The 26,312-nt window shown below is 32.7% G+C and overlaps 1 protein-coding gene across 1 annotated transcript; it reads left to right on the top strand.

The window, feature by feature from the left end:
* Positions 1-17,187: 17,187 nt before the first annotated feature.
* Positions 17,188-25,117, top strand: LOC136275817 (uncharacterized). Its single transcript, XM_066086018.1, has 4 exons — positions 17,188-17,492; positions 19,474-19,596; positions 21,460-21,574; positions 21,680-25,117. The coding sequence occupies exons 1-4, from the start codon at positions 17,252-17,254 to the stop codon at positions 21,816-21,818; spliced, it is 618 nt and encodes a 205-aa protein (XP_065942090.1). The 5' UTR covers positions 17,188-17,251; the 3' UTR covers positions 21,819-25,117.
* Positions 25,118-26,312: the final 1,195 nt, after the last annotated feature.

Here is a 26,312-nt window from a genome sequence, read left to right as displayed (position 1 = left end):
CTTATCATACCCGCGTAAAGTTTTCCCTTTGAATTCACTAATGGCGGAATTGCCAGTAATTAATTGGCAACCCATGAAAACCTCGTCTTGGGTGGGAAATCCCTGGTTTTATGTGTGTTTAACTTTGGCAGTAACAGTAACGATGGGACTTTGTATTAAGAAACGCAAAACTATTAAAAAGTGGGGTGGTATATGCTGTGGTGGTTGCTGGACAGGTTGTCGAAAAAGGGGTAGTGACGGAGATAAGAAAGGTTCTTCCAAAGACACTGTATTTTGTTGTGAGAATCCAGAGAAAAGGACCTCTAGCGACATTATTGAACTTGAACCAATCCCGAAAGTCACTAGGATCCAAGAGAAACCCCGACGAGGCGGAAGAATCGCAACTCACAAATTGACCAGTAACACGGGGACAATTTCGACTAAACTAGCACAACAATTTCTTGGAGAGGAGGAAAATGAAGACTATCCATGAACCAAATACTATCGACCGGACCCAGAGCTGGCACGTAAATACCTGGAAGAGAAGGCCGCGATGTCTACGCAACAGAGGAACGCAGGAGCCTCGCCATCCGCGCCGACCCTCTATCCACGGGTGCCGATGATGGATGAATAATTAAGCTACAGCCGCGAAGAAATTGTGTATTCCTTATGAAAGGATTGTGAAATTTAGCGAAAATTAAAAAATGTGAAATGCGTTAAAGTAGAAATGTGCGTTATCTTGTGCTAATGTAAATCTTGTATTTGTTGATTCACTCTGGAGAAATTCAGGAAGAAACCGATGGACTCCGAACTTATGACGCTAACCTCGCCCCTAAGAAGGAATAGATATTTTTGTGAACTTACAAGCATGCACTGACTTTGTATAAATATATATATATGACATCAAGCTTAACCATACTTAGTATTACTTTGATGATGAATTACGATTATATTCAACTATGGTTATTTCATCTTGGTCATTATTATCATACTTTATTCATTATTGTTTTCATGGTTGTAATGCGATATAATCAAGCTATATGATTTTATGAACATGTATACACCCTGGTTATAGATTTGTTTTTATAGATGAAAGATGTTCCAAAGCCGGAGGTGGAAACATGTCACTTGTTACTATCTCTTAACATAGATGTTCTGACTGGTATGTCACTAGGAAGTTCGTCTGATCAAGGGTAGATCAAGGACGCTTTCCTATTCCGGGCGCCAGGCATGAGAAATCTCCCTTCGGGATATTTCTTTTGTTTGGGGGACGTATGTAAACAGATAGCCATGCTATGACCTTGAATTGCTAGTATTACATAATGGTCACTATGATATTTATGTGTACCTAAATACTGCGCACTGAATGGTATTAATGATAATTAACAGAATGAACTCTGTGACTCTTGTAGCAATGCGTAGTATCCCTAAATGATGTTATGAAACCAGGTGCATAATACGGGCATAATAATATCCAAATTGAGAGTTTAACAACAAGTGACATATTTGGCGATTCTGTGTCTGCAACGATAGCTCTAGTACTCTATATTGAGTCATGTATTGTGTATTCTATATATTAACCTTTGTAACCTTTTATGCCGTGTATGAATGAACGTATTGTGAGTAAGTGATGCCTCATACTAGGTGGGGGACTCCGAGACCCAGGACTCGGAGACTTACATCCTGCATCCAGACTCTTTGATTGGCAGTTTTGACGGTTTTGTTACTTTATTTAGAAATAAAATATTAATCTTAATTTTGACCACTAAATGTTCACTCATGATCGCCGTAAATGGGCCGAACTAGTCAAAACTGTCCATCATAAATAAAATGTTATATATACCCATGTAAAATGATGTTGAACAGATTTAGATAGATTCCGCTTAATGAGACTCCTGATTTGGGTTGCTATTAGCTGATGTAATTGTAACTTTATTTAGAAATAAAATAGAAATAAAATATTAATCTTAATTTTGAACACTAATTGTTCACTCATGATCGTCGTAAATGGGCCGAACTAGTCAAAACTGTCCATCATAAATAAAATGTTATATATACCCATGTAAAATGATGTTGAACAGATTTAGATAGATTCCGCTTAATGAGACTCCTGATTTGGGCTGCTATAAGCTGATGTAATTGTCATATTTCTACCTTGGGATCAATAACTAGTATTCATTGACAAGTTAAAATTACATATAATAACAATAAATGATTCAAATTACAAATGTTTATACTCCACCCCCCCCCCCCCAATCTAACCTGGTTCTTAAGATTCAGTCTTCTTACATGTTTGCAGTAGCAAATTTTTAATCATTTCTTGATTGCTTTTTCTCTCCTGATGCACATTAACATTTTGAAATTGCTTAATTCAGTTTTTAAGATTTATAAACAAAATGTTATATGCATGTGTATTCGCCTATTTGGGGCAATTGTAAAGTCTCCTAAACAAAGCAGTGACATCATTAGGCTATAGGAATTACCCACATGGATCAAACACATGTAACATGTAACATATGAATAAGATAATATACTTTAATGGCAGTTGATTTTAATCAACTCTCCTATGCACTTACTCGGGAAAAGCGAGTTAAAGACAACACCTGGGGGTCATTAATGTACTTTACACCATTTGATGCATCATAATGACAAGACATTTTGTATTTTCCTGTTTCGTGGGGTCCGAACAGCTTAGTCCCATAAGGTCATGACCTACATTGTTTATACATTAAGAAAGAAATACTCCTTCCTTCCTATTATAACTCATATAAAAATGATAATTAAGTGTTTAGTACACTTACTTACATGTAATACACAAATTTAATAAGAAATTGTTTATACAGGGTCAAGATGGGGTCAACTCAATAGTGCAAGTCTGACAAATGAAAAAAATAACTTTTGCAACTAAAATGACAGAAACTTTACAAATGCAATAGGATAGGTAACGATGATCAGCTTATTTAAATATTAAAAGATGATGATACAGTATGCTGTCAAACGGAGATCACATTTAGAAAGTGAAAGTAGAACTTATGTATGCTGGCATCTCATTATATTGTGCTACTGCTACTACATGTATTATGCTTACCTATATTGATCAGCATCATAATGATAATCCAATTAAAACACAATAATGAATTCCTTTAGCTCATCTTAACTAATCCTTTTCTGCATATGGAAAACACAGACATACACGCGAACATATCTAATCGAAGAGCTGGGTAAAACTAGTACCCGTTAATGATACCTGCAGACCTGTGTTGTGTACGTAACTTCAGACAAAGATCAGTTATTTGTAACATGTATGTATTTTTATGACCTATTCTTCAAACCCACTTGCACTATTTTATTAGGTAAATAACAGCTTTAAGGTAGTGCAGGACACCTGCATATTGTGATGTATACTTCCTATTGAGATAAACAATAAAGTATATTAAATACTAATTAAATATTTACCCCCCAAAATAATGTTACCTAACATTGAAGTGGGTTAGAGCGTTTACATGTCTGTAAGAGCATTGGGGTCCAAGGTGTATTTTTGGTAATTTTACAATTGATATGAATGAATTTTCATGGGGTGGGGGGGGGGGGGGGGGTCTGTGCATACGATGTTGTTCATATGTATGCACACATGATCAAATCTAAAACCGGCAACCGTCACGGGGAGGGGGCATAATTTAATTTTCAATTTTGTTGATATTTTATTGATTAACTGAAAATTCACTGCAAACAGTTCAACCCCAAATTGCACATAAAATGCTGCTCATGTGTATTATCATATGGGAAGGGATCTCATCCATCAGCTATGAAAATTATAATTTTTTAATGAATTACCGGAGTTTGCATGTGGCCTTCATTTTTAATTCAACTGGTACAAAACAGTGTTATTTAGGGGCAAACACTTGATGCGGGTATTACTGTCTAATGACAGCATATATTGGAATTGCTCTCATTGACCAATCAGGATACTTGATTTAAACGCTAGCGGGCAAATTTCACAGACTTTTGTCTACGAGCTGACACTGATTACTAAAGGCCGAAAGAGATAATAAAGTCAATTAGATGATTTTTGATGTAAACAAAGAGAAGATTAAGTAAAGTCGAAATGAGTAAATAAGCTTTCTGACGTAATAAAAATGAATAATCTTCGCGAGTCGATAAAGTGTCACTCTGATAGCACACAGAATTTATTTTCAAAGGTTTGCCCGAACGAGGAATTTGTCTGTTTATTAAGCAAATTAACTTGTTGTCCGACAATTTGTGGTAACTAAAATATTTCCAGAAAAGTGCCAAATTGTTTAGATGCCATGGTTATTCAACGAAAAAGTAAAACGTTACTAATAAATATCTTTATATAACAACTGATATAAGTAAAATTTAGATGATTTTGAAATAGAAATTATAACTCTAAAATGCTAAAAGTAGAAAAATTAACTTGTCCTGAATTTAAAATTCAGAAGTTATAACAAGTTACATTAATGTAAGAGTTTCAAGTTCCCCGAATTTTAAAACTTTAATGTAACATTAACCCATTTAACCATGAAATAGGATAAGTTAGTTACATGTAGGTATACAAATATTCTGGCAAAAATGGTATATAATTAAACGATATTCTAGATGTTATCATACCAAAGAGCAGGTGTAACCAGTTTTGGTATATGTCACACACTGTGGAGATTTAGACTGAAAAGCATATTTTTTCGCAAATATGCACGCAGTTCAAAATTTGTCATCTGAGCGGACCACTTTAAAACCTTCAAAACTCTGTTGCAGACAATTTTTGAAATAATCACCCAATATACATATAAACTGTACATTTAAATAAACATTCAACATTTGAAAGTGGCTTAAATAAGTTACATTTACTGGAAAATCTCGTGTTCATCAATGTTTCATTTTGGTAAGAGCTGGCTGGAGCTTGTTCGAGTTCAACCTGTGAAATCAACCAGACATGTAAACACAAGAGATATTCCGAGGATAAATTCTTTGAATGTGTTTTGTCAGGTAAAATCATCCGGTAACTTGCTTTAATGCAAATAGATACCATTAAAAATAAACATGTGTTACATGTACACAATTGGTTTTCCTTATGCAAATTATTGACAAAAACTCAAGTGTCACAAAGAGAGCTATTTTTTAAAAATAAAAATAACTCATCCAAACAAAATCTATAAAAGCCCGTTTGTCGACAAGTATTATGTTTAAATTTAACACAATATAATATAATACTTCAAGTAATTAAAATTGTTGGATATAAATATTTATTAAACTAACTGTCAGTTGAAGAAAATATTCAATAGACTAGAAAAATTGACAACATTGTCGTACCTTTTTGTAAAAGTAAAATGTAGGCTCTTAGGTATTAATCATTATTATTTTCAGTGTAGTATTACATTGTTTATCATGTGCCTTTATACATAAGATTGTGGAATACCCAATCTAAAAGGAATAGACTTGAGTAAAACAAGACGTGAGGACGCTATTGGTCTACACAGGAGAATACACGCCTCGTGTGCTGACGGATACTCCCAGTCTGGTTCAGGACGGCTGAACTGTCAGTCAAACGGAGAGTGGAAATACAACATTGTATGTGAAGGTCAATATGCTAATTTGATAAGTGAGGAAGTAAATTATTCATACTTTAGTTTTGAATGATAAATGGTATTTTAAATGCATGTAAATGAAACCAAGAATTTTTTTTTGGTTTCAATAACACAAAATGTAAAATGAAACGGGTTTACTAATTTTTTTTTTATTTTCACGAGTACTGAGCTACATTCACGGAACCAGCAATGCCAACAGTTTAGAATAACGCAGTGAAAGTGTTATTATGCATTATAAACAAATAGTTATATTAGCAAATAAAATGATTGACAATTGAAATATTCCCATGAACATGAAATAGAACACGTACAACTTCGCCAAAAAATTCGCACTAAAGCATGTATGACATTTTTGAAGGACAAATCTTTTTAATAATGATATACGTAAACCATGGGGAAAAAACCAATGCTTTAATATCCACCTGTATTTAATATTTTAACATTTTTGTTTTCTGTACTTTTTACAATGTCTTGTCTTTGTTTTTTTTCTCCTAAGATAAAAGTCGTCGGTTTTTATCAATTTATATTATCGAAAGTACCTTATATGTTCTATCAAAAATTGAAGATGATTAGCCTCTGTCTGAACATCGCTTATACGTCTTTTTAAACTAGTGGTATACCACTACCACGGTGAATTTATGGCGATGTGGTCATCTTTAGTTTTTGAGGTTCGGGCTCCTATGCAAATGTAGTGCATTTTCCCTAAAAGTGTGGTATTTGAAGATGAATAGAATATATGTAGATGGAAGATTTGTATTTTTTAATGAAGAAAAAACAAAGAAATTTAAAGCAGGAAAGGTGATCCATGTTAATTTTACACAGATATGTTCGCGGGAAATCTCTCCTGTAATCTCTTGGAGAATAATACTCATTTCTTTCTGGAAAAACTTCAGGACATGAATCAGTTAATAATATCTATAATTTAATTTCATTGTGATTTGAAATCATCTTAATTTTAAATAATTTTTATTTAAATGATTTTGAAGATGCAATGAGAGTAACATTTCTGTATAAATTATTGAGAAGTATAAAATAGTTAATAAAAATTCATGAATAAAATATTAGAATAAATATATATATATATATATATATATATATATATATATATATGTGTGTGTGTGTGTGTGTGTGTGTTTGTAAACACCTTCAACCCACTACAGTATCTTGTTTACACATCAACCAACTCAATTCATTTCGGAAACTCACTACACAAATCACTGTAGTGACTTGCAATTCTGTTGGAATAGCTATATTTTGGCTCATTATACCCCAAAAAATCAAAATTACGCTTGGTTTCATTTGTCGGTATACACCCGTTTTTTTACACTCCAATCCCATGGTCATTTTCATTCGTTACACACTTTGCCATGTTTACAGAATCAACGCATTATTGATTCGAATGGACACATCTCTACGACCCGACTAAACCTCTGCAGAACAAGACTTTTTAACTGTAAAGTATTCTCATTTCAAAAAACCTATAAACTATAAAAGTACTTTTTTTATATGATCAAATACCAGTATATTACAATGTCTGTCTGTAAGCTAGAATCTTAGAAAATCACATGGTTTTGACTTATTAAATGATTGATTAGACCTTGCAGATATTAACTTTCATTTTCGTAAATAATTTGTTAAATTTGCAAATATTGCATAAAATATTAGACTCCATGTAACATATATCCTCACACCTCCAAGTTGATAAGTGTTAACTACTTTTTTTTTCATTTTCTTTGTTTAAACATTTATTGATAACTTAGTTTTTAATTGCAGCAATATATGAAAAATTAAGAAACCAATCTTAAATGTAAAAACACTGCATTAGGAGATGAATGCATGGGTCATAGAAATGATAAAATACACCAAACAATATTCAATTATGTCGTATATGAAAATATATAAAGACAACATATACCCCATGTATTACAATTTTTATATAACAAAATAACTTGGATGGAAAGTTGTTTCCATGTGGGTTTTATTTTAATCTGTGTTATGTAACTAATATATAATTGGAATTAGCTTTTATATCATAAGTAAAATGCTGGTATTGATGAGAATTGTAAGGTGAATTATCTGTGTGATTCTTTGTATTTTATACATACATGCTACAAAAAGCAAGTACATGTACATGTAGTAATACTTGTCATATATAAACAATGTATATTTTACTTCATGTCTTGGATTTAAAAATATTAATGTAGATAAAGTAGTGAAATGTAGGAAGGTAAATGAAACTATGCAGAAACTTCAAGTTTCAGTAAGTTTCCGTCGCGGAAACCATTTGTAAACAATATGTATCCCAAACGTATATGGAGATTGAAACTATGCAGAAACTTCAAGTTTCAGTAAGTTTCCGTTGCGGAAACCATTTGGATTCATGGACAGCCTAAGTTTCAGCACTGCGGAAACTTAATGAAACTTGAAGTTTCCGTGCTGAAACCTGTCGGAAACTTTTAGTAACCTTAAGTTTCCGCAGAGTTTCCAAAGGGTTTCCGCAGCACTGAAACCAGATATTTCATCCAGTGACAACTTTCAAATGTAACGTGAAACGGATTAATGTGTTACACCGTGATGTAGGCAAGTTATATAATATATATATATATTGTAAATGAAATTATATAACTCATCAAATATGGTGTTACAACCGAAATTAAATTTTTATTCAGTGGAATTATTTTTATCTCTGGGGGTCAATGTTCATAGGCAGCTAAAAAATGTTTAGATTGTGGAGATGTTTTTTCATTGGTAGCAAGTTTGGGATAATTTTAATATATTATTAAGTATATGTGTGTATATACTTTAGTGCTTGGGGAAGCCAATTCGTAGCCATTTAAGGCAATATTTACCCACAACGATGATTCCAAAGTTTTACTGTTTAGGAAACTAAATGAAAGACAATTTCTTACATACATTAAGAATGTTATTAATTATATTATTAATAATTTTATTGAAAAATACATGTATGTTGGTCAATTGTTGTGGAAATTTAATTTTAAAGTTAATTTATCAGTGTTTATGAATATATATGATAATAAATATGCAGCAAATGATTTAATAAGTAATCAACAATTTTAATTAAATCTTTATTTTTTAACATTTTAACTTCAAGGTTATCAAACACTAAGTAGAGTGTGTGTATTGGATTTGGTATTACAGTGTGGATGCATCTGAGGAATCTAATAGACTGGGCCGTCTGGTTAACCATGGTGAACCCTCCGAGAGAAATTGCACTATGAAAATTATAGACAAAGTCCACCTATGCTTATTTGCAACAAGGTGTGTAATTTTCTTTAATCCACCAAGCATTGCAATAAATTTTGTTTAAAAAATTAAAGATTGTGGAATGTCTATGAACTTACAGTTTGGACACAGAACATGAAAAAATGGTTATACTAGGGAATGGACCCTTCATTTGAATTTTCATTTTATAGAGATGTTTTCCTGAAAGTTCTTAGTCCAATTTCGTTGATTCTTTTGTTAAACAAATAATGCAATACAATACATATTTATAATGTACTTGTAAGTCAATTAAAAATAACAACATGCTGTATGATCACCATATACTGTTACAGGTGACTGCTTTCAGTGCTTAGTACATGTACTAGTAGATTTATTTGTATAGGATCATATTTCATTGAAAGAAAAAATAATCTGCTATAATAGGCGACCACTGAAAAGGATTGATGAAGCTTTTCAAATTTGATCATACAGTAAAACATGTTTATAGCAAAGTGCCTGGAAGGACTAATTTTTATTCATTATAAATTTTATTTGTTTTAACCATTGCAAGTGTACATGTAACAATTGAAATTTAAGAAAAGAGGGAATGAAACAATGGTTTTCTCGGGGTGTCAATTTCAACTGTTACCCTCCCAAACAGGCACTATTTATATAATGTTCCAGGATCTATTAAAGAACGTAGATAACAATCTTATTTCATAAGATTAACCTACCAATAAGTAAAGAATGTCCTGTGCACGCAGTCACCGCACAGAGCACACCATAGACGGAAGTTTAAAACTCTTATTATGTCAAGAGCGCTCAGCAGATACTCAGCGAGAGCGCAGTCTATTGCCAAGTAGAACCCTGTGGAAACGCAATTACACGCTGCGGGAGCTCCATAGAAATTCCTCGGTTGCCGTCAGGACACCATGACATCTTCACTTGTAAAAATGTCAAATAAAATAGTACATTTCTTCTGATATTTCTTGCTATCCTATGGCGATTCCATTAATTTTACAACGCTGTGGGAACGCAACTTGGTGTGACAGGGCCTTGAATCTATGAGATTAGATTAGACATATTTTTTACATTAAGAAATTTGTTTCTTACCAGAGATATATGTGAGAGTGAGGAACTTCTCTATGATTATGGAACCAAGTCATTACCATGGTTGGAACAGGTAATATATTTTTTCTAAATTATTGTTGATGATTTATCATTTCCAGATTAAAAGATAAAAAAAGATAAAAATTTGCATGTATATGGCCACATGAAATTAATCTTTAGATTCTCATCACCACTCGTCCTTCTGAAAGTGGCCCGTCCTGATGCATTTTATCTTTAAAAAAACAAATTGTGCAAAACAAAAATGGGGGGTAAAAAAATCAGGTTGGTATACAAAAAATTCAGAACATTTTAAAGGCTGCTTAACATGTGGATCATCGTTTGATCCCAGTCATGCTTGCAATCTAATTAAAATTAGATGTTTGATCCGCTCGCTTACTCACTTCACAATTGCGAGTAAGCGAGCGGATCAAACATCTAAATAATTAGATTGGTCATGCTTGTTAACATAAGGATTCTAATGTCTTCATGCATTTTCAGTTAAGTTGAAATAAGATGGAATTAAAAGATAAGTTAAACATATTCCATATATTGGTTTTTGTACTCATATTAGCATTAGACATGAATAATGAAAAAGATGTTTTAAAAAAAATAAAAAATAAAGTCCACCCACCTGACCCATATTTATTTGCAAATCAGGATGATATTCTAACTATTAAATTTATGTGACCTATTCTACAATAACTATTCTCTGTCCCAAGATATTTATGGAGCACATTTTATTATTACTCGATATTATATACTGTAAATTCCTAATTAACATGATTAAACGCGAGGAATTTATATCCGCGTAAAATCGCGAGAAGCATCCCTCGCGGATTTTAAAATCTCGCTTTTATTTTCTGAGAGTTGAGAATTATAATAAATTAGGATAAAAGTTCCACATTCGCGATTTTACATTCTCGCGTTTTGATACAAAACGCTGGGATCGGGGAATTAAATACTCGCGTAAAAAAAGAAATATACAGTACCTGGCTGTTTATTGGCTGTGAGAATGATTGCAAGTTTATTGACCCCTGAGACAGCATCTGTTTGTAGAAGTGAACAACAAATAATGCTGTCGAGGGGGACAATAAACTTGCTATCATCCAAATAGTGAGTAAATAAGTATTGTATTATACTATAGCTCAAAAGGATGCTGCCATGCTGCCAATTTTTTTTAATGAATCTGTAGGTTTAGCTTGTTCTTTTTCTCATGCACTGGTTCTTAAAGCTCACTTGCATCAGCAGGCTGTGGTTGCTATTAATTGCAGGAATACATTAATCTTGAATCTTCTGAATTCATAATTTTTCAGATTGTATTCATAATGACATGTTTTGTTAGTCTGTTGTACTAAACAAATTATTGACAGATTAGGAATCATTTTTTCTTCGCACATGTAATGTTCAAGGTTCATAAGAAGTAACTGGTCAGACCCAACCATATGCTAAAGCAGACCCCAATTAAAGCCTGGGTTTACTTGGGGACTGCTTTTAAGAATTTGTGTCCAGTCTGGGTTTACTTTGGGTCCACTCAGGGTTTACTTTGGGTTTGCTTTAGGGGTCCACTTTTCGCACTTGAATGTGAAGCAGACCTGTCATTTATCTATTTGTCTTACTGCCTGTAAGCCCTGCACCTTGTCTGCTTTTAGGGGTATACTTCTGATCGGGTTTACTCTTTGTGTCCACTCTGGGTGTACTTTGGGTTGATCGGGATTAACTCTGGATCTGCTCTAGTAGATCTAGTGTAAACCCTAAAAGTAAATCCAGGGTTTTTAGTTGGGGTCTACTTTCTGTTAGGTTGGGTCTGATTGGTACTATATATGTATGCAAGATTATTCTTTGTCATAATGACACTATTTTTTGCAAAGGATTATGTGTGGGATATGAGTTGTGTTAATGCCCCAAAATTCAAAGTTATGAATAGAGCTTTAGATATTTGTATTAAGAAATATTAATACATATATAAATGATATATTTCTATATATTCTGCACTCCATATTTTCTATTGTTGAATTAAAAAAAACCTGATGATTTTTTCATGTTTTTGAGAAATAGCAGGAATCGCCCCATTTACCTGATAGCATAGGGGCACGAGAAATGAATAATGCTGTAAAACTCCTAGATTTCTGTAACATATTAAATATTCAGTTTTTAATATTTTCATACTATCAGTATGCTATGATGATTTTAAAATTTTTCATTAATTCTGCACACGTTATAAATGGACTCTCACTTTCAATATCTTTTATTTATGATTCAGAACCACTGGTCTCTAAGACCCGTTCCTTGGCCAACAACATGACAACTGCTGAAGAAAATGCTGGATGGCAGACTGGAGAAGGTAATTATTGGGTTTTTTTTCCCCTATAAATGATTTCTTTGATGTTGTTTTTTGTATTACAGCATGGAAACTTGTTGAGAATATCTGAAATGTACTTGTATTATATTGGTGTAGTGAATTGATGTGTGTATCGGAGTTGTAGTGACTTGGGATGTGTAAATTTTGATGTAGTGACTTGAGGTATGTGTAAGCAAAGTCATGACTTATAAGATCACAGAGAGCGAGAGAGAGGAGAGAGAGAGAGGTTTCAGAGTTGCGTTTAAATTGACTCTCACTATCAATATCTTTTATTTATGATTCAGATCCACTGGTCTCTAAGACCAATTCCTTGGCCAATAACATGACACTTGCTGAAGAAAATGCTGGATGGCAGACTGGAGAAGGTGATTATTGGGTTTTTTCCCTATAAATGATTTCTTTGATATTGTTTTTGTATTCATTATGGAAACTTGTTGAGAATATCTGAAATATACTTGTATTATATTGGTGTAGTGAGTTGATGTGTGTATCGGAATTGTAGTGACTTGAGATGTGTAAATTTTGATGTAGTGGCTTGAGGTATGTGTAAGCAAAGTCATGACTTAAAGGATCACAAAGAGAAAGAAAGAGAGAGGGAGTGAGTGAGGGAGGGAGGGAGGAAGAGAGAGAGAGTGAGGGAGCGAGTGAGGGAGAGAGAGAGAAGGTTATTCAGCAGAAAGATGTCGGTTTTTTTATATTTGTGATAATAACTTTTGATCACTGTTTTGTCATCTTATTCCATGTAAAAACAAATTATTACGTATGTTTGTGTTAAGGTCATCAATTTTGCACACGTTTAAATGGACTCTCACTATCAATATCTTTTATTTATGATTCAGATCCACTGGTCTCTAAGACCCGTTCCTTGGCCAATAACATGACAACTGCTGAAGAAAATGCTGGATGGCAGACTGGAGAAGGTGATTATTGGGTTTTTTCCCTATAAATGATTTCTTTGATATTGTTTTTTGTATTCATTATGGAAACTTGTTGAGAATATCTGAAATGTACTTGTATTATATTGGTGTAGTGAGTTGATGTGTGTATCGGAGTTGTAGTGACTTGAGATGTGTAAATTTTGATGTAGTGGCTTGAGGTATGTGTAAGCAAAGTCATGACTTAAAGGATCACAAAGAGAAAGAAAGAGAGAGAAAGAGAGAGTGAGTGAGGGAGAGAGAGAGAGAGTGAGGGAGCGAGTGAGGGAGAGAGAGAAGGTTATTCAGCAGAAAGATGTCGTTTTTTTTATATTTGTGATAATAACTTTTGATCACTGTTTTGTCATCTTATTCCATGTAAAAACAAATTATTACGTATGTTTGTGTTAAGGTCATCAATTTTGCACACGTTTAAATGGACTCTCACTATCAATATCTTTTATTTATGATTCAGATCCACTGGTCTCTAAGACCCGTTCCTTGGCCAATAACATGACAACTGCTGAAGAAAATGCTGGATGGCAGACTGGAGAAGGTGATTATTGGTGTTTTTTTTGTTCCCTATAAATGATTTCTTTGATGTTTTTTTTGTATTACAGTATGGAAACTTGTTGAAAATATCTGAAATGTACTTGTATTATATTGGTGTAGTGAGTTGATGTGTGTATCGGAGTTGTAGTGACTTGGGATGTGTAAATTTTGATGTAGTGACTTGAGGTATGTGTAAGCAAAGTCATGACTTAAAAGATCACAGAGAGCGAGAGAGAGAGGCGAGAGAGAGAGAGGTTTCAGAGTTGCGTTTAAATGGACTCTCACTATCAATATCTTTTATTTATGAGTCAGATCCACTGGTCTCTAAGACCCATTCCTTGGCCAATAACATGACAACTGCTGAAGAAAATGCTGGATGGCAGACTGGAGAAGGTGATTATTGGGTTTTTTCCCTATAAATGATTTCTTTGATATTGTTTTTTGTATTCATTATGGAAACTTGTTGAGAATATCTGAAATGTACTTGTATTATATTGGTGTAGTGAGTTGATGTGTGTATCGGAGCTGTAGTGACTTGAGATGTGTAAATTTTGATGTAGTGACTTGAGGTATGTGTAAGCAAAGTCATGACTTAAAGGATCACAAAGAGAAAGAAAGAGAGAGAGAGTGAGTGAGGAAGGGAGAAAGAGAGAGAAAGAGAGAGAGAGAGAGAGAGAGAGAGAGTGAGGGAGAGAGTGAGGGAGAGAAGGTTATTCAGCAGAAAGATGTCGGTTTTTTTATATTTGTGATAATAACTTTTGATCACTGTTTTGTCATCTTATTTCATGTAAAAACAAATTATTACGTATGTTTGTGTTAAGGTCATCAATTTTGCACACGTTTAAATGGACTCTCACTATCAATATCTTTTATTTATGATTCAGATCCACTGGTCTCTAAGACCCGTTCCTTGGCCAATAACATGACAACTGCTGAAGAAAATGCTGGATGGCAGACTGGAGAAGGTGATTATTGGTGTTTTTTTTGTTCCCTATAAATGATTTCTTTGATGTTTTTTTTTGTATTACAGTATGGAAACTTGTTGAAAATATCTGAAATGTACTTGTATTATATTGGTGTAGTGAGTTGATGTGTGTATCGGAGTTGTAGTGACTTGGGATGTGTAAATTTTGATGTAGTGACTTGAGGTATGTGTAAGCAAAGTCATGACTTAAAAGATCACAGAGAGCGAGAGAGAGAGGCGAGAGAGAGAGAGGTTTCAGAGTTGCGTTTAAATGGACTCTCACTATCAATATCTTTTATTTATGAGTCAGATCCACTGGTCTCTAAGACCCATTCCTTGGCCAATAACATGACAACTGCTGAAGAAAATGCTGGATGGCAGACTGGAGAAGGTGATTATTGGGTTTTTTCCCTATAAATGATTTCTTTGATATTGTTTTTTGTATTCATTATGGAAACTTGTTGAGAATATCTGAAATGTACTTGTATTATATTGGTGTAGTGAGTTGATGTGTGTATCGGAGCTGTAGTGACTTGAGATGTGTAAATTTTGATGTAGTGGCTTGAGGTATGTGTAAGCAAAGTCATGACTTAAAGGATCACAAAGAGAGAGAAAGAGAGAGAGAGAGAGAGAGAGAGAGTGAGTGAGGGAGAGAGTGAGGGAGAGAGAGAGAAGGTTATTCAGCAGAAAGATGTCGGTTTTTTTATATTTGTGATAATAACTTTTGATCACTGTTTTGTCATCTTGATTCATGTAAAAACAAAATTAGTAAGTATGTTTGTGTGAAGGTCATCAATTTTGCACATGTTAAATGGACTCTCACTATCATTATCTTTTATTTATGATTCAGATCCACTGGTCTCTAAGACCCGTTCCTTGGCCAACAACATGACAATTGCTGAAGAAAATGCTGGATCGCAGCCTGGAGAAGGTGATTATTGTTATTGAGAGGCAGAGAGAGAGGGAGGAAGGGAGAAAGACAGAGAGAGGGAGAGAGAGAAAGAGGATTAAGCATTTATTGTTTTTGTTTAACCTATAATTTTTCACATTTTTTTCAAAGATTTTCAAACACTTTGCCTGTAACTCTTGAAGGAACCTCTGGAAATGTTTTTGTTTACTGTAGATTCCCAATTAAACATTTGGAATTAATGTCCACTTAAAATCACAGATTTTAATGCTTCGCTTTATTTTACATGAAAACTAAGTGAAATTTTGATAAAAATTTGGTGTTCGGATTTTAAATTCGATATAAAACAGTTGAATTGCAGAATTAAGTACTTGCGTTAAATAAGGTATTTACAGTGGCTGTGACTTGCTTTAAATCTCATATTTATCAAATTGTTGTTATAGTACTTATCATGTTAGTGTAGTGTGTTTATGTGTTTATCAGTGTTTATATTACCATTGTATTGTTTTCCTTTAATAACATGTTAAAAAAATATTTTGTTTTGTACCGCCTGTCATTTTCATGACTTAGTAATGATTTGAATGCTTTTGCTACAGTTGAGACATCTGATTGCTCAGAAATTCGTGCAAAGGTGATACCTGTTTTGCACAATGGTAGAGATGGGCCTGGCTATCCTGTTCTTAATAGATGTTTGTTTGGCAGGTTAGTTATAATTTATGATTCAGTTGTGTGATATTTGTAAAGAAAAAAAAAGATTTTGTATCAAATGTATCCTAATCGGTAGGGTTGATAATTAAAGTTGTATTGTATTGTATTTAGGGAGCATTTATATATTATTTTTGCCCCTTCTCAAGCACACTGTATAATAAAGAAGAAAACAACAGAAAAATACATACATGTTCTTTTAAATTTTTTTTTAGAAATCATACAGTTTATCTTATCGTTGGATAATATAATATACATTGATAAGAACTTTTAGGCTTAAAGATGTATTTTTGCACATTATTCCACTTTATTATGTAAAACTTTTTTGCTCCACGCATGTTTATTCGTATAACTCTTGTAAAACATTCAAATTTATGAAGTACCTTCAATAAATAAAGGTAATGTCAGTCTTCCCTAATAAAACAATGTATATCTGTTTCTGATTCATTCTTTTGTAATGATTTCGAAATTTGGTTTTGTATAAGAAATAAGCATTGCTTAGAAAATTTATGAAAACGCAAAAGAGGGAAAGCAGGAAACAAAAAATGAGCTTAGATTAAACATAATATGCAATTTATATAGCGAGCATTTGTATTGCGGGTTAAAAATCTTTCTTTTAAGCTTTGTTAAGTAATGAAATTAGTTTTTCTTTAAAGAATTGTTTCAATGTGCGTCTATGTGGAACTGATGTTATCACATGTAAAACACATCAATGCTGTTAACTCAAATGACTCAATTTTCATTACTTGCTCATTCTTTTTGTAATAACATTTCAAAACCATGTTCATAATCTTAACACGAATTAGTTGAAGTTAGTGTTGTGTTTTACAGTTATTTTTGCAAGCACGCTAGTTTCCCTTTTGTTTCTTGATCTTCAAATAAATTAGACAGGATATATTTTTTTATTTATTCTTTTTGACAGAAACCATATCGTACATGCCATCCAACTTCCTTGGTTTTTCGGTGTATGTCTCAAACACAACAGATAGGTCACAGGGAACCTTGTGTTTCAAGGACAACAATTTTACCACAAGTAGCCTGCCTGCAGTGTTCACTATCAACTGTTCCGTCCACGGACAGTACGTCATCTACTACAACGAGAGACTCCCTGCTACTGCATACCCTGACGACTATTCTATGTACGCCTTTAATGACGTATGTGAAGTGGAGGTATACGGTACGTGGAATTTGTAGAACAATATTTTAAAAAACGTCTGGATAAAATACCAATTGACAACTAAAAAATGGCACATTATTAATTATAAATAATCAAATAAATAATCAACAAAACAAGGCTTGAGTTTGATTTTGTGCCTGGGAATTCCGAAAACATTTTTAAAAATGAAATTCAAAAGGTTTCTTGATAAAGAATTTAGCAGGCAAGCACTATTACGATTTTTGGTATTCCAAATCGATTGAAAGGATGCAATTTATTTGCACGACATCATGACTTCATAAGTTTGAAAGTTGCATTCTCCGAAGCAGTGCAGGCAACGAGAGTTAGCATATTTTTAATATTCATAGAAAGATAACACAATACATTTTTAATGTGTCAACTTTCAAATCCCTAATAAAAGAAAATGTTGGATGTAAAAGCAAAAAGTTTTTTTTAAAGAAAAAAGGATGTTCATCATGCACGCGTTTAATCCTAATTTAAAAATAAATGACCATGTTCGAAAGGTTCAATGGTGGGTTTTTTTTTTTGGGGGGGGGGGGGGGGGGGGCGGGGGGGTCATCGCATCGCTTCATTGTCCACTACGGTATCAATAAACAAAATTATCAGTTTGGATTGACGTACATATATATTTATATGGTTTGGATTGTTTATACGAGAATCTTAATCGCCGAAGCGGGTTTTATTTGTTTATATTGATCAATTGGAGGGGGGAGGGTTCACTCATCTTAAAAATGGTGTAAATTGCTTGTCTTCCTAAAAGTACATAGAAGAAATGCAGTCGGTTGTAATATAGTTTCCCTTTGCATTTTTTTGTCAGTAGATTACAAAATAAAAAAGATCTTAAAGTAGATCCAGTGTTCTGTGACGTCACACTTTTTTGTAAAACTTTGAATTCTTTAAAAGTTGTGCAAGATAGTTTTATTTATTTTATGTGAATATAATCACATGGATGTAATTAGAATTATTGGTAGGTTAAAGATATTTTCGCACTTAATTTTATACTTAATTTCCAAATTTTTATATATTTTATCTATGCAAAGGGGAAATAACTCTTTTTCTGACTTTTCTCTCAGTTGTATGTCTAAATGCTATAGTTTTTCTTATTCCAACGATTAATTTTAAAATATTTTTGTAATTTTAGTTTTCTGATAAAGTTGACATTAAAATTAAACAAGAAAAACACATTTCTGCCTACAAGATTTTACTTTTAACAGAAAAAAACTACATTTGTCTAATGCCTTAATATGCTTTAGTTTGTGTTTATCTGGCATCTCAAAAAGTGTGATGACATGTATATTTTTTCTAACAATTGATGACATTTAAGTCTATTAAGTCGAAATCAGTTCGATTTTTCAACTTTCCTCAGAGAATTTTACGAGTATGGAGCTACCTTAAGTGTTTATCACATTTAAAAAATGTCAAAACTTTGAAAAGAGTATTTGAATTACACCCCCCCCCCCTCCCAATCACTTCCAAAGAATAAAAATACTATAGAGCATACCACGTACATGTATGCAGCTTGATATAATTAAAATACTTTGCATTTATATCTTTTCATGATAACCTTTTGCTTAAAAATGACAAAACGACTGATTCCATAGCACATAAAAAAATTAAAAACCTAGCTGCTGTGACTTTTTGATACTTCCCTGAAATTATTTGAAACGATGAAATAATTTATTGCCAGATATGATATATACACTTTTATATATAAAAAAAAAAGGCGACAGACTTAAGGTTACATTTTACTTGAGTTCCATTTATGAGTTTATGAACAGCAGCGAACATTAGAATTCGTTTCTTCTAAGGTAATTGTTGGTTACTTCTAATCGAATTTTTTTTTCAGTCTGGCAATCTTTTTGGAAAACTATTACATGTACGTGTAGGATATTATGCAGCTTTAGAAATATATTAGTTATTTAAATGAAGACTTTTTTCCATGAAGCACTTTAACCTACTTTCTTTTCAATAAAATTTGAAGGATGCGAACAAACAGGACCTAACTGTTCACGTTTTGACGACGGTAGTTGTCGTAGTTGTGATACAAAGAGGGGCGTCTGTGAGGAATGTGAATCTGGATATGATGGTCAACAGCACGCGAAGGGTACGACACTGCATTTCAGTGGTTTCAGTGGCTTGTTATAAAATATATCTAGTTAATAACATTATCCAAAACAAACTAAAAAACACAAATCCATTTATAGGATGTGTTATGTAGTAGATATATTAAAATAAACATTTGTGAATTTTATATTTAACGATTCTACTAGGTAGTTCTGCTAATTTTTCAATTACATTGAAAACAAGTTGGGTTATGATCAAAACTGTATGAACACATGTGATGATAATAAAGAAAAGAAAATGTTTATACTGAATTCTATATGCTACACAATTTTGTAAGTAAATTGATTCTTGAAATTAAAGCGAAAAGTCGAAGTCCTGATATATTTATACACAATATTGGACAAAATAGTCTCTTGTTCACCTGTACTAAAGGTTAATAAATCACCCTAGTGTGTTTATCTCCAACACAGACCAATCATTGTCTCTTGGCTTTGATCCAAATTCAAAGAGCTGCTACAATGAAACGTATTTTTGTCCTACTTTACTTTATTTACTTTATACATACACTTATCAGTAAAGATTAGGAAATTGTAATTATCTGTTACCTTCCTTTAACCCGGTTAAAAAGTAAAAACTATTTCCATACTGAATATTTCATATTTATCTTTTCGGAAGTTCTTGAAACAGCTCGCTCAACATCATTGATCAATTTTATTAGGGCATTATTTTCGTTTCAAAAATAACCGTCGACTTTTTATATAATAGTGTTGTGTTGTGCATGTACTATGCCTAAATAGTAGTCAGGGTTTGATACATGGTGCACGAGCCGGAGGCGAGTGCACTATGTATCAAACCCTGACTACTATTTAGGCATAGTACATGCACAACACAACACTATTGTTATTATTATGCCGACTGTTAAATATACTGACGTGCTTTGCTATAAGTATCTCTGAGTGTTGACAAGTCCCTTAAAATAATCACCGGAAAAGCAAACGTTTGTTGTTGTTTTTCAAATTACGTGTAATCAATTGATTTGATTGTTTATTTAATCAACAAGTTGTTGTACAATAAAAAGTCAACAAAGGTTTATGTTCTTTTCAAGAAATAGAGAGACGTTTGGCCTTACCGAGAAAACTCGAAATGTTTAGCAGACGAAATCTCAGTGAATTTTTTTTCTTGAACATTCTTTATCAAGCGTCATTTAAAAAAGCGTTTTTGTGATTCTCATGTAGAATTTCTTTGAAAAATGTTCAATCAATTTGTTCAAAAGTTTATAGGAAACTTTGACTTTAAAATTACCGTCAATAATGAAGTTTTTTTTGGAAAAATGAATAATTTTAATTGCTTGATGTCAGTCGTATATATCTACGTTTTATATACCTAATTACCGATGTTCATAATAACAGATAATTTAGCGTAGCGGTAACGCGTTGGACTTAATGCCAGAATCAATGATTTTAGCGTCGTGAGTTCGAATCCCGCTGTCGGCGCTTGACAGATTTTCGTTGAAAATATTCGCCGTGCTCTATTTCGACATAGTATGCTTACGCTATATAAATCCTTTGATACTATGCGAAAATAGATGAGTATTGAATATATAGTGATAAACTGACAGAAGGCATAATAATCAATAATATTTGTATCCTTTGATATGACGCAATGTAGGAGTTGCTCTGAAAAAACTTCTCAAAGTGTATTCTGATCATTGTAGTGAAAACATGTGGTTTTGGCTCCCGTGTGTATATGAATATTTAAATATTAGGCAAAGAACTTGGGGAATTTAAACATTTTTATTAGTATTATTCGATCATTATTACATATATACCTGAATAATGAAGATTTCATCATATCCTTTATATTTTATAGAAGAAAAAAATAATAAATGTGATTATCATTACAGAATCACTAAAAGAAGACAGTGTGAATCACTGGCAGACTATGCTCTACTGTATGATGGGTGTTTTTTGCGTTTCGCTAATCATCAATGGAATGCTTATTAAGTGTGTGCATTCACGGTAAATACTCTTTACTTCAAATCTAGTTATTATTACAATTAAACAAAAGCTTCCTCTTTTAACTCATAAGCTACTTGTTATCATTTTTGTCAATTAAATTTTCAGAGGAAGACGGTTGAAGAAACAGAGAACAAATGACGAGGCACAATGGAGAAATGGCGAACTTCTTAATGTCTCGCACAACTGTAATGAATATGAAAATCATCAACAAACTCCTGTTGAAATATACGATACTGTCGTATAGTTGATATATGTAGATGGTCACGCTGCTGTGCATTGTATTTCAGTGATTTGGTTATTTATCACTCTTGTGTTTCTTAGTTTTAGGCAAAAGCTCAGTCCAGCAAAATTATTAAAAACAATTAAACCAGATAGGTTATTTAGCGTTTGTCAGTCTGCGAATCTTTCATATGTGAAATAACACTCCTCAGTGAGAAAAGAATCATCTATATATCTATCTATCTATCTATCGATCTATCTGTTCATTTTCCTGTACAATTTTCCCATGTCACCCTCTTGATGGTGTCTGACTGCTTACAAAATAATTGACTTCTACTTAATGTCAAACATTTTATTTTTATAAGTTGTTCTTTGAAAAACTTAGACACTTGCCGGTTATGTGTTTCACCGCAAAAAAATATGAAACACACAGAGAGAGAGAGAGAGAGAGAGAGAGAGAGAGAGAGAGACTTGTTTACGTTTTGATTTTATTTACATTTAAGTATCGTAAAATTTTCAATATTTTAAAATTAATAGAAAACATCCCTTTAAAAGAAAGTAATTAGTTTAATTTAGTTTTATATCATTTAAATATACATGTACCTAAATGGACAAGGTCACTGTTATTGTCCACAATACTGCAGTAAGGCGTTTCTAATAATCCTTTTATTTTGAGTGTCAGTCGTCGAGTTACAAGCGAGATACATAGCTGACAGTTTTGTGTTATGAAACATGCTCAGGTACTGCATTAAATTTTGACTGTTTAATAGAAAATTTCGAATTAAGACCTAAAATTAATGTGACAAATTGTAGGAACTATTTATTTATGTTAAAATTCACTTAGATAAAAAAAAAACCAATTACCAGTATATTGAAACAATGCAAAGAAAAACATGACACCAGTCTCGTTTACATAACAAAGAATTTTGAGCTCTGTATCTCGCTTAAAACTATATTACTGATACTAAAATTTTGGTTGTTTATTTGAAATGCATTACTAAAGCATTATAATAAAAAAATTGAAAAAAAATATATAACAAAAATCGAAACCATACCCCTTTGAAGCTATTTGTTTTTAATTTATCAATATCTACACTAGATCAAATGATGGGAAAAACAGGAATAACAACTTGTTAATTGAGTTTTGCAGTTTTTAAAAGAGAGGATGTTGACATATATTTTCAATTAATAAATATACACCACCCCTCTTGACAACTTGAAGTGAACGATAGCGGATAGAGAAACAAAGAGTTGAAAGACATTTAATGCACACAAACGTGTACGTTTATATAAACACACTTCTTAAGATCTGAGTGTCGGCTTTTGATAAACTTTCATGAATATTCTTGATCAAAACATTTTTCCCAACATATTTGGACAAAATTTAGAAAGCATTAGATATTTGAATGTCGAACTTTTCGTTATTATCTAAAGCTTTATCAACAGAAAATAATATGAATCCTAAAATTAAGTTCATCTGTTTTATTGCCTTATCCTTTTTATTAGTCCCCTACCGGTTTTACCGGAGGGGACTATAGCTTTCCTCTGCGTCCGTCAGTCCGTCCGTCCGTCTGTCTGTCCGTCCGTCCGTCCGTCTGTCTGTCCCACTTCAGTTTTCCACACTTTTTTTTCTTTATGCATTTGAGGAATAATATGAAACTTGCTGAACAGCTTCAAAATGTCAAACTACAGATCAAGTTTACACTTTTGTAGCGTCTGATTGACATATTTTCGAGAAAATTAATTTTTTATATTCCAATTTTTTAATGTACGGTTTCGTTATCGGGTTCGGTGTGTAACTGAATAAACGAGGTCAGTATGTAGTCAGTATACTGTGCGTTACTTGTACCATTCCTTTTCCTGTACCATTCCTTTTATCATTTCTAACAAACAAATGAATTCTATAAAATAGTGTCAAGCATTGTGTTGTAAATTTAATCCGCAGGTTTTTTTGTATTATTATTACAATCGGGTTCGTTGTCGGGTTGGGCTGTTTAACTGTTTGGTTTGATTCGGGGTACAGAAGACGGTAAGAAATGATATTGTGCATAACAGTGCATTGTTTTCACAAATTTTTACCAGCGAATACAGAATAGACTTGGCGAAATTACAGGAGATGAAATAAAGAGTATTATTTTACCTATTTCCTACTTAATTTCTATATCAACTATATAGTTTTAATTTCCTGTTCTTTTATCTCTGATTAAAGCATGACATCTTGTTTACAATAGCTCTAAAATAGTTGTGTGCTTGGAAGCTTTCATAGAATAATACAAACCGGCAGGGGACGTGTATTGCTTATGCAATACTCTCAGAATGCTTGTTTTAAATATCTATAATACAACAATGCAAAATTATGCACCCAGATCACTGATAAAGGATTCATGACACTGACAATTGTAAAGTATTCGACTAACTTAACAGTTATATGCACACATGATACAAAAACCAAGTAAAACAAAATAACAAACGACAAGCTTTTATACAAAGTTTTTTCAGAGAAAAAGAGCTTAACGGTTGACTATAAAAATCAATGATAACAATTTATATCATTTATATATTAACTCATTTACTTCCTGATAAATAGACTCTACATGCATCTTTTTAGTGCTTAAATAAATTCAGGAAGCTTACATCACAAAAAATTACTGATTTTCTGAACATGTAACCCCCCCCCCCCCCCTCAACTTTTTAGTTCCAAAAAAAAAAAATACCACACGGACATTTGTTCGTATACTTGTAAAAAAAAACTGAAGCAAAATTATTCCATTTTATTTAATTTGCTGACTTCTTTGAAAGGATTTAGAAAGCAGCCGAAGGTCGAAAGGCTGATGAACTGTTTTGACATTGTTTGTAAATTTTTAAACGAATGGTAATTAATATCATATTTAATTTATTTTTGTTTTAACTGCGAATACCTCTTAAGTTGTCAGAACTGACTTGGCCTTTTTTGTTGTCTGTTGTCTCAAAAGTGGGATGCACAAATATTTTAAAACCATCCAAGAGATAAGTATTTTATTGCTTTTAATTTTATTACTCATTGTTAATTGTATAAAAAAAATAAAAAACATATTAATTAAATACCAACTTTTTCTTGGTTTACTTGAGCATTGTGGGAGGCCGTAAAAGGGATGAGTGGTGCGTTCAGGAGACCAAAGAAGAATACAGTGGATGAGAACTGAAAATGATGGGGGAAAGTATAGTTAATGAAAGGGCGAACATAGGAGTTCATTATGTAAAACAGGGAATTTTCATCCGGACAGGGTTTTTTCAAATTTTCGTATCACCCCTCTCTCTCCCTCTCACCTACTGCTTGCTACTTTGTGAAAAAGTTTGACAGTATTCCCTTTATTTCCTTCCTTATGAATTAACAAGTATCACTCTTGTTTTGTCTCTGTGTGTATTTCTATGTAATACACACTTGTTGATATCGACATCACAGGAAGTGATCTAGTGATTGTGCTTGTGAATGGAGTTGTTTTACAATGTCAATTTAATGGGTTTTTCCCTACAGTACATTAGTCATGATGATATAACACAGAACATGATTAAACACAGAGAGAGAGAGAGAGAGAGAGAGAGAGAGAGAGAGAGAGCATTGAATCTGTTAATTATTTCTACGCATTTATGAAAAAAAAATTCGAAATGTTAATACAATTATGCTTTAAAATTGAATTCCATTGTCAGTAAGGTATAATTAAGGCTTCCGTTTCCAACGGAAGACCTTGAACTGATTCTGTTGGAAATTCTTCATTATTATTTTTAAGGTCTTGCGCTTCCGAGCGGAAGACCTTACTATTATTATGAGAATTTTTCAGATTTCATATTATTTTTTTTTTCTTCTAGACGCCAACTTTGATCCTTATTATCTCGCTCATTTGTTCATAATTTACTTGATGAAAATCCCAATCCTGTTGTGAATTATTCCCCGTTTAGTAAAACTTAACGACTTATTTTGTCCGATGCTTTAACGATGACTGGCAGAGTCTCGAAGATTGGCTGGTTTCGAAGCTGATACATTGAATTGGAACAAGACATATTTCATTTGATATTAAAATGCAAATAAAAGGAGTTGTATGGATGTTAAAACAAAGGTTAGAAAAAAAATGCAAATGAATTCACGTATTTTCCGTTATAGTTTTCTACCTGATAATAAGTTGTTATAAGATGTATTTTTAAATGTTTTTGGTCTAACCGAGACCTTTCATTCGGTATACAGAAAAAGGGGCTGGCCCCTATAATTAGGGAGTTAGATGCGTCAAAAGTTTTATCAATTCATGTCTATCGTTTTCAGACTTATATTTACGATTTTTTTTTAATAAATGGTGTAAGAGGATTTGATAAATCTAACATGTTAACATAATAAGTGTGTAAACTTTTTGAAAAAATACAAATTGGATGTGGATGGGGATGTGTTGCTATTAAGTTGTGGGGAACCAAGTTATCCCTTTCCACAGCAGTAGGCTCAAGAATTGAGGCAAAATGCTTGAAGGTGGCGTCATACAAAGAAAAAAAAGAA

Source organism: Magallana gigas, chromosome 1 (genome assembly GCF_963853765.1).
Source record: "Magallana gigas chromosome 1, xbMagGiga1.1, whole genome shotgun sequence".
Taxonomy (NCBI): domain Eukaryota; kingdom Metazoa; phylum Mollusca; class Bivalvia; order Ostreida; family Ostreidae; genus Magallana; species Magallana gigas.
This window is presented reverse-complemented; position numbering and strand designations above follow the sequence as displayed.

Excerpts from the sequence above, each read along its gene's own strand:
- LOC136275817 (XM_066086018.1), top strand. The coding sequence starts at position 17,252 with ATGCCATCCAACTTCCTTGGTTTTTCGGTGTATGTCTCAAACACAACA. Across the intron at positions 17,493-19,473 it reads ATGTGAAGTGGAGGTATACG|GATGCGAACAAACAGGACCT; the intron begins GTACGTGGAATT and ends TAAAATTTGAAG. Across the intron at positions 21,575-21,679 it reads ATTAAGTGTGTGCATTCACG|AGGAAGACGGTTGAAGAAAC; the intron begins GTAAATACTCTT and ends TTAAATTTTCAG.